At 33.6% G+C, this 13,376-nt stretch overlaps 1 protein-coding gene and 1 long non-coding RNA gene across 6 annotated transcripts; one reads left to right on the top strand and one right to left on the bottom strand.

Moving 5' to 3' along the window:
• Positions 1–1,717: 1,717 nt before the first annotated feature.
• On the bottom strand, positions 1,718–11,704 carry LOC120086740 (serine carboxypeptidase-like 7). Of its 3 annotated transcripts, XM_039043529.2 has the most exons (15): positions 11,480–11,704; positions 11,230–11,375; positions 10,544–10,620; positions 10,308–10,430; positions 10,081–10,183; positions 9,964–9,998; positions 9,766–9,867; positions 9,586–9,672; positions 8,954–9,106; positions 8,805–8,876; positions 8,603–8,721; positions 8,403–8,516; positions 8,273–8,318; positions 7,795–7,871; positions 1,718–1,943 (listed from the first exon to the last, which is right to left on the bottom strand). In XM_039043529.2, exons 1-15 carry the CDS (start codon positions 11,626–11,628, stop codon positions 1,940–1,942), a joined length of 1,407 nt encoding a protein of 468 aa, XP_038899457.1. In that variant the 5' UTR covers positions 11,629–11,704; the 3' UTR covers positions 1,718–1,939. The 3 variants fall into 3 exon arrangements, 2 of the variants coding, with proteins under 2 accessions (XP_038899457.1, XP_090174444.1); XR_005484304.2 differs by lacking the exon at positions 1,718–1,943 and having other exon boundaries at positions 7,575–7,871; positions 8,697–8,721; XM_090318318.1 differs by lacking the exon at positions 1,718–1,943 and having other exon boundaries at positions 7,575–7,871.
• LOC120086741 (uncharacterized) lies at positions 2,472–5,758 on the top strand. Of its 3 annotated transcripts, none has more exons than XR_016532484.1 (7): positions 2,472–3,126; positions 3,247–3,633; positions 3,717–3,790; positions 3,913–4,451; positions 4,928–4,985; positions 5,064–5,140; positions 5,495–5,758. It is a non-coding gene; the product is annotated as an uncharacterized LOC120086741 (long non-coding RNA). The 3 variants fall into 3 exon arrangements; XR_016532483.1 differs by having other exon boundaries at positions 3,717–4,046; positions 4,133–4,451; XR_016532482.1 differs by having other exon boundaries at positions 3,717–4,451.
• Positions 11,705–13,376: the final 1,672 nt, after the last annotated feature.

The raw sequence follows: 13,376 nt of genomic DNA, 5'->3' as shown, positions 1-13,376 counted from the left end.
CTAAGCAAGTTAGAAAAAAATTCTTTACTTGTATGTGAGTCATGCTTTGAAGGAAAAATGACTAAAAAATCTTTTATTGGAAAAGGTCAGAAGACCAAATAACCCTTAGAACTTGTACATTTAGACCTCTGTGGTCCGATGAATGTTAAGGTAAGTAAAGGGTTTGAATATTTCATCACTTTTATTGATGATTATTCTAGGTATGAGTATCTTTATTTAATGCAACATAAGTCTGAAACCCTTGAAAAGTTCAAGGAGTACAAGACGAGGTTGAAAATGTATTAAATAAAACGATTAAAAATTTTGATCAAATCGAGGTGGAGAGTATTTGGATTAAAATTCAAAGACTATTTAATAGAGCATGGAATTGTATCCCAACTCTCAGTACTTGGTACATTTCAGCAGAATAGTGTATTAGAAAGGAGAAATTGAATCCTATTAGACATGGTTCGTTCTACGATGAGTTATGCTTACTTACATGACTCGTTTTGGGGTTATGCAGTACAAACTGCAACTTATATTTTGATCTACTTTCCTTCTGATAATGTTACAGGAACACCTTTAGAATTATGGAACAGTCGTAAAGGTAGTTTACATCATTTTAGGATATGAGGTTGCCTAGTGCATGTGGTTGAAGCAAATCCTAAGACATTGGAACCTCGTTCAAAATTGTGCCTATTTGTAAGTTACTCTAAAGAAATGAGAAGTGGTTAATTCTATGATCCTAAAGATAATAAGGTTTTTGTGTCGACAAACGTTACCTTCTTAGAAGAGGACCACACAAGGGAGCATAAGCCCCAGGGTAAGATCGTGTTGAATTAATTTTCCAGTGAAACTACTAAACCTTCAACAACAGTTGTTGAAGAGCCCAACACCTCAACAAAAGTTGTTGAAATTGGTTCATCTAATAGGTCACAACCACTTCAAGCGTTGAGAAAGCCTTGACGTTCGTTATATGAGTTTAACAGAAACCTTAGCTATCGTAGCTAATGGAGATGTTGAGGATCCAGTGTCTTACAAGAAGGCAATGGAGGATGTTGACAAAGATAAATGGATCAAAGTTATGAATCCTGAAATGGAGTCTATGTATCTCAATTCAGTTTGGGATCTTGTAGACCACTTGATGGGCTTAAACCTATAGGTTGCAAATGGATCTACAAGAGAAAATGAGGTGTTGATGAAAAGGTGCAAACCTTCAAAGTTAGACATGTGGCACAGAGTTATACGCAAGTTGAGGGAGTCGATTATGGGGAGACTTTCTCACCTATTGCCATGTTGAAGTCTATCTAGATACTCTTGTCTATTTCCTCAACCTCATATTATGACTGTCCATTGTCTCAAGCATCATACATTGACAAGATGCTTGTCATGTTTTCGATACAAAAATCTAAGAGGGGTATACCCCCTTTCAAGCTTGGGTTTTTTTTTTCTAAGGAATAGTGTCCTAAGGCACCTCAAGAGGTTGAGGAAATGAGACGGATCCCCTATGCATCGATTGTTGATAGCCTTATGTCATACCACCTCCCAGATTACCCACTTAACCTAGAAAGAGGTGTGAAGATGCCAAACATCACCTCCCCCGATGACATTTAGCATCTTACTAACCAACTTAACTTGTACTTAAATCTGAACAGTTACACAACAATCCTTTAGTACATTTAATTTCCATTCAGCATATTCCATATTAAGATATCCACAAACAAGTTTCATAAACTTTCTATCTCCTGTTATATACAAACCATGAATAAAGTTTAGACACAACGGAAACACTTTCAGACATTACACAACAAAACAACTCCTCTTGTCCCATAGTTCCAAAACCATGACACGTAAGGTTCGTGATATGCAATCTATTTACATCAGTGCAAGGCCTACAATGTAGCAGGAGACTCTTGTCGTGTGGCAGTAAACAGCTCAGTGTGTTTCCGGAACTTTAACGCTACCTGGGGGGAAACATAAAACATCGAAAGCATGAGCTAATACCCAATGAGTGGTAATTGAATATAAACATAAGTTATCACTTTCTAAATGTAAAATCCTAACCCTAATTAGAAGGGAAAAATAAAATACTAAAAATAATGAAAAATATAAATTAAAGTAAGAGGAAGTTGGGTGGAATTTAGGGGAAAATTTGATAAATTAAGAAATTTATTAATAATTATCCAACAATAGAATATATAGCTATGAATAAGTAAGCAAAATCGGGGAAGATTAATAAGGGAGTTAGAAGCTAGCGAATTCGGGGGACAAAGGAAATTAGATAACTTTTCGTTTGGAAACTGTTCATTGGAAGGCTTAGGAGGTTGAAATTAATAATTTGAAGGTGGGAAGAATTTGGATACCTTTTGTACGAAGACTGTTCATTGGGAGATTTGGAGGTGAAAATTTATTATCAGTGTACGGGGTAAGTTAAAAATTAAAAAGAAAAGTGGAATCCACGTGTCGCAAGCAGTAAGGGTGACCACTAGCGAGATTGGAGGAAGTTGGAGAGAATGGGGAGAGCGAGATTAGAGCGAGAGTGAGATTTGAGCAAGAGAATGGGAGAGAGCGAGACTGGCTAAGCGAGAGAATGGGAGAGAGTGAGACTAGTTGAGCGAGAGAATGGGAGAGAGTGAGACTGGTTGAGCGAGAGAATGGGAGATAGTGAGACTGGCTAAGCGAGATTGGTTGAGCAAGAAAATGGGAGAGAGCGAAATGGGTTGAGCGAGAAAATGGGAGAGAGCGAGATTGGTTGAGCAAGAAAATGGGAGAGAGCGAAATGGGTTGAGCGAGAAAATGGGAGAGAGCGAGACTGGTTGAGCAAGAGAATGGGAGAGAGTGAGACTGGCTGAGCGAGATAATGGGAGAGAGCAAGACTGACTGAGCGAGAGAATGGGAGAGAGCGAGACTGGCTGAGCAAGAAAATGGGAAAGAGCGACACTGCCGAGATCCAAGCTAGCGAGAAAGCTGGAGAAAGCGAGATCCTTAGCGAGAAACACGGAGAGAGCGACACTACCGAGAGCTAAATGAGCGAGAAGGCTGAAAAAAGCGAGATACTTAGCGAGAAACATGGACAGAGCGACACTGCCGAGAGCCAAATGAGCGAGAAAGTTGGAGAGAGCGAGATTTGGACAGAATTTAAGGAATGTAATGCGATCTTTGATATTTTTTATAATTAAGTCAAAAATTAAGCAATTTAGGTGGCAAACCTTCATATTTTTTATAATGATATTAGCTTACATTTTATTTCTCTCCTTTCTCTCTCAGATTCTAGACAAACCTTCATAGACGACAAAGAGAACTGAAACCGAAAGCTATCAAAAATGGCAACCAAAAATGCCAAAAAAGCCAATCTCTTGGATCATCCCTCCCTCAAACACCTACTCGATGAATCTATTTCTGAGGTAGAGAAGTAAGAGATATGTGGAACCAACGAGAAATGGCAGAACCTGTAGATAGGTTGGCAATGCTGGTCCATGTAGTACCGATTTGAAATCGATTTTGCATCTTTCCGTACTCCTGATGCCATTGATAAACAAGCAGCGATAATCATAATCGATGCTTTGAGAAGATTCCAACGATGATTGAAAAAATAAATTGAAGAAAGAACAGAGAGATCGGTAGAGATATGAAGGATTTGAATCTGTTTCTGAGGTAATTCAATCTGCAATTTCATTCCCCCTTTTTAGATTTTTTTCGCGTCAATTTTAATCTAGGCTTGAACTTTTTCCTTGCAGATTGTCACCAGCCGTAATGAAGGATTTGAATCTGTTTCTGAGGTAATATGAAGAATTTGAATCTGTTTTTTGAGGTAATGCTACTTGGCTACATTTTAGTGTTTCTGAATATAAACCAGCTAAAAAAACCACAAAGTTCTAAGAGTTTTGGTAATGCGATACATTTTTTGTTTCGTCATTCATCTGTACTTCTTAGGGGAGAGAGGAATACTAGAGCATTAGAGATTTGGAGAAAGAATTTATTGATGTTTGATTCGTTGTTGTTCATGTCTCTCTGGAAAGTGTCAAGCTGAAGAAAAAAAAGAAACACAAGAGAACAGAAAGGCCCAGGTTGGTAATTCTTTTGACATTTTTTTCTAGCACCATTTGTTACATAAGTGTGCCATATTCAGATATTCCAATCCTGCAAATGATAGCAAAACTGCATGGAATACTGAGACCATTTCTACTTCGGAGAATCAAATCTGATGTCGAGCTAATGCTCCCTCGGAAGAAAGAAATCATAATATATTGGTTATGATTGAAGGTAGCACTGTTTTTAATCGTTCTCGCTCTCGCTCTCGCTCCCGCTCCCGCTATCACTCTCGCTCTCGCTCTCGCTCATACCTCCATTCTCGCTACTCTCGCTCATACCTCCACTTTCACTCTCGCACATAAAGTCCTCTCTCGCTTGCCCCGCCCCGGCCCCGTTGCCAACCCTAGAGGAAACTAATCCTATTAAATCTAGCGCCTTGAGTAAGTGTTGTCTTTTTCTTTTTTTTTTTTTTTTCCTTTTTTCCTTTTGACTTTGAAAATTGGTGGTTTTTTTCCTTTAATTTCTTTGATTATATTCTTATCATCATGCATTTGATAATTTATTCTGTGCCTTCCAATTGGATTTTTTCTCTATTGGAGGGAAAGGGACAAGGACATGTGGATTAATTAGTATTCCTGTGGTTAACTATTAATATCACTATCACTTGTCAAAATTGCTTTCTTGACTTACTTTCCAATGGTTTACACAAGATGTTTTAATTCATAAGTCTTGTCAAATTTCATGGCTGAAAATACAGTTAGCTACGTGTCGTGGTTGTTTGTTCCACAATAGTCCATGTGTGCTCAATTTGAATCATGCCTTTTTGATTTAATCCTACTTGTGGCCGCTTTATGTTTATTGTGTGGTGGTTTAATATTTGGTGATTGATCCTTGTTAACAAGAATTATTGGTATAGGAAGTTCACTTTGGGAAATTGATAGTCTTCGACACCATTATTGTCCTCCTGTTTCAAGGTATGCGGTTTAATATTGATCTAGAAACTTCTGTTGCTTTGGATTTCATACTAAAAACTGGTCCTTATGTTCTTGTAGGTTAGTTTTATGCCTAGTATCCCCGTACAATCAAGTGTGTGACATTCAAGAGAGAGCTTGGCATGACACCAGATAAGGTATATTTATTTGGCTAAATCTGTTTCATATAATCAGATTATGCATTCATTCTGTTGAATGGAGATTACTTTTGCAATATGACAGAAGCTGGTTATCTTGATTGTGTTACTGTTACATATGAGTTGGCATTTCTGTTTTCTGTATTCTGATCACATTATAGTACGTTTCAATGTACGTGATAGATTAAATTTTCATTAACATTTGGCCTTTCATATGATTATATAAATGTGGCTATGGTTATAATATTAATTTTTCTCCTTGGATCAGAGTCTGCCTGAGGTTAAATTCTTAATCTCAAGCACATTACTTATTAAGTTGAAGTTAAATTCTAAATCTTTCCAATTCTTCTGTAGTTGCTGGATGAGTTGAAGATGAAGAATCCTGATAATGAAGTCCATCTTAACAGCGTATATTACATCTCTTAATCTCTCAAACCCTCCCAAATTTGTAGACAAATAAAATTGTGTTGCCCTTACGGAAGATTCTGTTGCCCTCGTAAAATCATAATCTTTGTATTACTTGTAATTTATGTTTTCAACGCTTGAATTATTGTATGCCTTTTAAATTATAATTCTATAGCAGAATTTGTGGATTAAATATAATAGATTTACAATCCATACACGAATAATGTCATATCCACAGTGTTCGATGATGATGTGTCATGTTATACTTTTTTACCGAAAAAATGGATTTGGCAAGGGAACTTTAAAAAACGGACAATAATTGATAAAACAGACAGATTCGGGCTTCAATGTCGGTTAAGAATCCAAAAAACAAAAAAGGCTTTAATGTCGGTTGCAACCAACATTGAAGGCTGTGTTATTGGTGTTATTAAAACCGACATTAAAGGCAACCGACATTAAAGGGCTTTAATAATACTATCTTTAATGTCGTTTGCCAACCGACATTAAAGCCCAAGTTTCTTCTAGTGATACTTTAACAATCATCAGTCTTATAGTAGTTGAAAGTGGTTGTCAAAAAATTGATTATCGAAGATGATTTTTGCTGGAGTTTGTAGTAGGAGGTGGTTGTTAAAGCCTGAAATTGGTCATATAAAGGTGTATTGGAGTTGGTTGTCGAAGTTTGTCATTGGAGGTGGTTTTTGAATCCCGGAATTGGTCGGGTAAAAGTGGTTGTCAACGTTGATCATCAAAGATGATTTTCGCTGGAAATCGTAGTCAAAGGTGACTGTCGGAGACCAAAGTTAGTCACATGAAGGTGGTATTAGAGTTGGTTGTCGAAGCGTCGACAAAGATGGTTTTCGAAGCCTCGAGTTGGTTGATGGAGTTGTTCGCTCAAAAGTGATCACGAAGGTGATTTTCATCGAAATTTGTAGTCTGAAGTGGTTGTTTGAGCCTACGAATGTAGTTATCAGAGTTGGTCATTGGAGTTTGTTGTCGGATTGAATTGGTCATCGGAGTTGGTAGCAGGAAGGTGGTCGTCGGAGTTGGGTCACCAGAGGTGGTTTCGGAGGCTAGAATTGGTTGTCGAAGTTGGTCACACGAAGGTTGTTGGAGCTCCGAGTTGGTCACTGAAGCTGTCATTGGAGGTGGTTGTCAGAGTCCGAATTTCGTCTTCGAAATTGTCATCAAAGGTGGTTGTCGGAGTCCAGAGTTGGTCGTCGAAGTTATCATCAGAGCAGTTGTTGGAGCCTGAAGTTAGTCATCGGAGTTATCATCAAATATGGTTGCCAAAACCTGGAGTGAGCTCTCGGAGTGTAATAGTGATCGATGGGTGGAGCCATTGAAAACATGAGAAGAATGGAGAGTTAGGATGAGTTGGTAAAATACACCAACTCAACTTCACCAATATTTAAAGTTGGTGGACCAAATAATGATTTGACATATTATACCAACTCAACTTAACTCATGTTGGTGAGCTAAACACCCCCTCAAGATTAAGGTCAAGTCTCTTATGGTCATCTTAGTAAAATGTAAATCTCTTCTAATAACGATATTATATAGAGAGAATATTCATTTCGTAGTCCGGTCTTATACAAACTCCTTGTGTAGAACACCTTATTCACACATCTTCACATGAACGATCAGGATCAGATCATTTGTAGCACTTACAACAATTATAACATCTAAACAGGCCGTATTCGTAGTGTTACCAGGATAAAGTACCCAGCCTTATCTATCTACTACATATCATTTATTATTACCTAAATAAGTATGATCCACTTACATGTCTCCACATATATGTTTAAGTTTTATAAAATAACCTTCAATCTTAGTTTATTAGATTGAATTAATGCAATCTAATCGTCAAATACAGTACCTGATGTTATTAGATGAATAATTTATATTAACATAATTATAAATCACGAGATACACTAGATTTAAGACACCAATCCCAATACAATCAAATTTCACTCTCTTCAAAACACCAACAATGATAATAATAGCTAAATAAAAATGAATGAAATCAGCGTTTGAAAGGTCAAATTGTCCATATATAACTTGAGCAATATGAACACCTCAGATCATCAAATCATTGGGTCGGTTTTACCATTAAAAAGTATAGCTCCAAGTCTAGTAGATTTAAAACATTGTTTGATTTGGACTATGTCAACCTAACCATCAATTGGATTTCCTCCCCCAAAAACATATGGGAAAGCAAAAAAAACAAAAAATAAATGAATTTATCTCACAAGGGTTCTCCCGATATCCATCTACTAAACATTATGCTGCATTCTTTTCGTGTATATTCAGCTGTGTGTCCTCCACCCTACAAATTTGATTAATATATATAAATAATTTGTAAAAATAATAATAATAGTAATAATAATAATAATAAAGGTGTTGTTTGGTAATAGATTAGTTTTTTCTTTGGTAATAGATTAGTTTTTTCTTTTTTCTTTTTTCTTTTTAAAATTGAGACTATAAATATTGCTTCCATTTATTTTTCATTTCTATGTATCTTTTATTTTTTTCACAATCAAAAGTCAAAATTTTAAAAATTATTTTTTAAAAGAAAAATAGACTAAGAATTCAAATGTTTAAATAGGAAATGCAAAAATCATAGTAAAAAATTGTGAGAAACAAACACAATTATCAAAAATCAAAAATAAGAAACCAAAGGTAAAACCAAACCCAACTAAACTATTTCACCTCCTTCGTTTTTCTTACTTTTATAGTTGCAAATGTCATCTTATTTGCATAGTATCTGGTATATCTGTTCAAAAGTAAAATTGTTAATAAACTAGTAGATAAAGATATCATAATTAATTACATAATACAAAAAAATAATAATAAATACCCGGCTACTTGATCCAAGATGAACCATGGTTTCCAATCATCAACAATAGAGTAATTTAAAGCTTTGATCCACGCTTGAGTGTCCAAATGCGATATCGACAAATCATGATCTCCACTATTTTTTAGAAAACAAAAGGGATTAAGAAAAAGAACTTATTGCATAAATAACCATATTTAACATGAAAACTTACTCAATATTACCTATAGATTAAAGATCGAAATCCTTTTGAACTAAGATTCACATGATAAGGAAAAACACTATCGATTTCAAAACTATACACATCTTTATTCTTACATCTTATCCATTCTCCAATACTTCCCTGTTAAAAAAAAAACAAAAATTGTAGTTTCAATATATTTTACTAAATATTAAAAAAAAAATTCACATGACTTATATTCTTACCTCACGTATGTGAAGTGCTTTTCGAACTTGACCTGCATTAGCCCAATCATGAGAAAATTTGTATTTATGTTCCTGCATGACAAAAATGATTCATGATCATTAGAGATTCCATAGAGCATATTTATGTTATGAGAAGAAGAATAAATTACAGGACAACGCTGGGAAGGGAGTGGTGAGTTCTGATCAAGCAACAACTTTGAGGTGCTGGTGAGAGATCTTCGACCATATACATCTTGATGCTTTGCAGACTCTGATGGACATATTGGATATATAATACATGCAAGCTCAACTTTCGAAATACACTGTGAACAAAAACAAAAGATTTTCATATATATATATATAATCAAATACTATCATTTTTGTTACGAAATCGACAATTAAAGAATACAAAAAGAAACGTAGAGATAGAGAAGATCGACACACAAATATACGTGATTCACTAACGGTGTGTTAGCTACGTCCACAAACAGAGGAAGAATAGGGGGAACGTTTTCAGAAAATTACATCAAACGGCGCCTCTAGGGTTAGAGAGTTTATATAGCGTACTACTCTAAATCTAGAGTAATAATTGTAAATAACTACAAATAAATAAATATGCTAAATACGAATTCTGAATAGGTTTCTGGGGCGTTGCCCCCGAACCTCCACCAAGGCGCACTGCTCTTGGATCCCGACTCGCTGACCGGGCAGTGAGACCCCCATACTTAGTTGTTTGAAGCGCCAACAAACAAATTTAAGGCATTCCAACCATTTGTTATAATATAGAAATAATTTCACAAACCTCTTTATATCTCTTGTAATGTCTTAAGCACTCCACGTTGTTTGGATCAATGTTCACGTAGTTCCCTTTACAACTAGTCTGCAATGACTGTAAACAAACCAATAGATTAAAAACAATTTGATCTCTCTCTCTCTTTTTAATGTATTTTTTTTATTCATTCAAAAATGTTGATTATATTACCTCAAACAATTCATCAGAGATGAGTGTCATCCTATGAGCAAAAGGAATTCCAAAATTTATAAACGAGTCACGAATAGTATAAGGATTTCCCAATATGTATCCCTAACATGAACAATAGTTAAAAAATCTCCATTAGTTAATTAAAGTTGTCAACTCAAACATTAGAACCCCACATGGAAAGAAATTTTAATCACAAACCTGAAAATTTATAAATGGAAAAATATGTCCGTTTCCTGTGAAAAAAAAAACATATTGATAAGAAATAACAATTTATCTCATTTGATGATCAAATCGTCAGTAGAAAGAATTTTATACCTTCTACAATTTTGTGAGCGACAACTGGAACAATTGCACCAGCATATGAATCTCCACCCATATAAAATGGATTTGTTCTAAATTCAGGATGATCAATCAACCACTACGTATCCAAATAAAGGAAAAAGACCATAAGTAAAAAATAACAACCTTCTTATATTAGATTTAATAATTACAGACAAAATGTTGAGAAATTACTCCAACTTAAACTCATGTATACTGTATACCTTTCTCACAAATTGAACACAATGGTTAATTTGATTAAAATCTCCCGGCTTGAAAGCGGATGAAGTTGTATCATACGAAAATCCAGTTCCCACAGGCAAATCTACAAATATTATGCTAGATTTCTAGCATTTCATTTATTACAATGAACTGAAGTTAGTCAAACTATGAACATGGAAGACAGAAACACATATATATCTTTTTATAATAGGTCAAAACTTTAATTAATAATCATTACCTTCGTCCATGAATAGGGGTTTAAGAGTAGTTCAGGAATGCTATCATTGTATGGCTCTTCCTTGAAACTCATAGGACCTTTAAATAGATCATCGATAAAATCATTCAAATCACAGTCACTCAAGCTGAAAAGACAAACTAAAGTTAAATTAACTATTTCGTTTTATATTTTTTACTTTTAGAAAATTAAATCTATTCAACCATCTTAAGTTCAAGAGTTGAATGTCTAACTTCTAAAAACAAAAACTATTTTTTTTAGTTTTCAAAACTATTTTGATTTTTTGAAAACATGAATAAAAAATAGATAAGAAAACAAGGTATTTAGAGATGGGAGGAGCATTCATAGAACTTAATTTTCAAAAACTAAAAACAAAAAATAAACCTTTTTTACTAAAGAAAAACGTAATGAGGGGACAAAAAGAGAGAAAATAAGCTTCATTATAAAAAAAATAAAAAATAAAAAACAAACTGATTATTGGAGTTTAAATACTTAATCTTGATCGATTCACAATTTCTTCTTATTGCATCAAGATCATTTGTTTAGATTTTATGGGTTCTAATACCATGTTAGAATGGGACTTCATCTCAAAATCAATTGAAGTAACTCATCTATCTTATGAAGAGTGTGGTCCCCTTCATTTTCCATTAGAAAAAAGCAAAAAAACAAAAAAGGGTTGAAGTAATTACCAATTTCATAGGCAAGTCCGGAGATGGCAGAGCAACCAGGGCCCCCGCTGAGCCAAACAATGAGCGGATCTATTTTGGGATTTTGATCGGATTTAATAAAATAGTGAAATACCTGATATTGATTTGAATGCCCCACACCCACATATCTGTTCCATTACAATATTAAAAAAAAAATGCTTTTACCAATTTTTTTCCTTTTAAATCAAATCTACACAAAATGGGGAAGCTGCAACAACAAAATTAAACTAACCCAGTTTCTAGTTCGAAGGGAAGAGGTCCAGAGAATCCCGGCAGATACTTCACTCTCGAGTATGACCCTCCGGCGGCGGCGGCGGAGAAGAGCTGAAAAAGAAGGAGAAGGAAAACAGCGCATCGGAAAAGTACGGTCGAGAATTCCATGGAACGGGTGTTTCTGGATTTCAATTCTTCGGCAGAAGAAATTGCCCATTTTATTATTATTACTACTATTTATAATGGAAGAAACTATTATTTAAATTAACTTATATTTTATATGTCATGTGCTTGTGCTACACATGTTATATAATTTTTTTTTAAATCCTTTTCTAAATAATTTATTAGTCCACCGGAAGTGGAATGCGAAGACATTCATATGTTGTTAGGTTAAAAATAATTTCATTCATATATATTTTGAAATTGGTTCAATTTTAATCTTAGAAAATGTGATAGATATATGTTTGATAGGTGATTGAAGTATCTGATTTTTTTTGTCATATACTTCCAGATACATGAATAAGATATGTTGTATCTTTTTGTTTTTTTTTTTCAAACTTAAGCTCAACCACTTAAAAAACTCAACCCACATTTTATTTAACTGTGCGTTTCGAAATGATTTTAAAATCATCCAAATCACTTTTTGCATTTTTTTTAAATCACTTGAAAACACACTTTTAATTACTCAAAATTAATTTAGTTTTCAATTTTACACTTTTAAATGTAGTTTTCATATAATTTCGTATAATCAAAATTAGTTTTGAAGGATTTAACATGTTTCACGGTAATTTTGAAAATGAAAAAAGTAATTTTAACTATTTTAAAATCACTCTAAAACATAAAAATCCACTTAAATCGAGCAATCAAAACAAAATATATTAACATTCATAAAAACATAAAAAGTTAAAAGAAAAAACTCATAATGTAATTAAATTTTCATTCTTCCCTTCTCTCTCACTATCTAAATCATGATTCACACCCCTTTCATCCTCAACTTCATCATTTAATTTTCATCTTCTACTTTTTCCTACCGTCTGCTTTAGTCGCTCAACCGCCACTCAACGTTATTAGATTTTTTTTCCAAGTTTGTATTCTCTTCTTGAATCTATTTTAATCTAACTTAAAATAACTATTATAACAATTAATTGGCCTATATATATATATAATGTATCTTTAACAAATTCGTATCTTAGTTTTTTAAAAGTTGGCATATCGTCATATCGTATTGTATTTGTATCGTGTATCCGTATCAATATTTGTGCTTCTTAGTTTTAGTCTTTATATTTTCAATAAATCTTAAATTTAGTAGTCGATACTAGTTTATTATATTTTTTATTTAAAAAAAAGTTTTCTATCTTTTAGTATTTTTAATAAAAACAAAATTTGAAAAAAAAAATCAAATATTATACTTCTTGGAATGAAATATTATTATTATTTAGCATTTCAATAAAAATCAGAATCGTTCTATATCTATAATTGAAAATATAAAATTAAAATTTAATAAGTTTCAAGATATAGATATTAAAATAATATTTAAACTTTTTATTACTATTATTTTAATAGGGAAATAAACCTTGTTTAATATAGTAAATCTTGGAATCCCCACTCGACATGTTCTCGAAAACATTATCTAGTAATATTTTATGGGTTTTGTCGTGCTCGTGTTAAATATTTCAAGTGATCTAACAGACCACGTGGGCTCCACCTGACCTTCCTTTGTTCACGGACTCTGCTTTCCTGGTGCATGGCAAGATTCTTGGCATATATTTAGGCTTGCCTCGTGGTAATTAAAATAAATTAAGATAAAATATTGTATTTTGATAATTGTTTTATTTACATTCTTATACTTTTAAATATTCAATTCTAGATAAAGCTTAAAATTCTCTACCCATTAAATTAGACTTGAAATAAATCTG

This window comes from Benincasa hispida, chromosome 9 (genome assembly GCF_027475165.1).
Source record: "Benincasa hispida cultivar pf3 chromosome 9, pf3_genome.v1.1, whole genome shotgun sequence".
NCBI lineage: Eukaryota > Viridiplantae > Streptophyta > Magnoliopsida > Cucurbitales > Cucurbitaceae > Benincasa > Benincasa hispida.
Note: the sequence above shows the minus strand (reverse complement) of the source record. Positions and strands in the feature narration are given on the sequence as shown.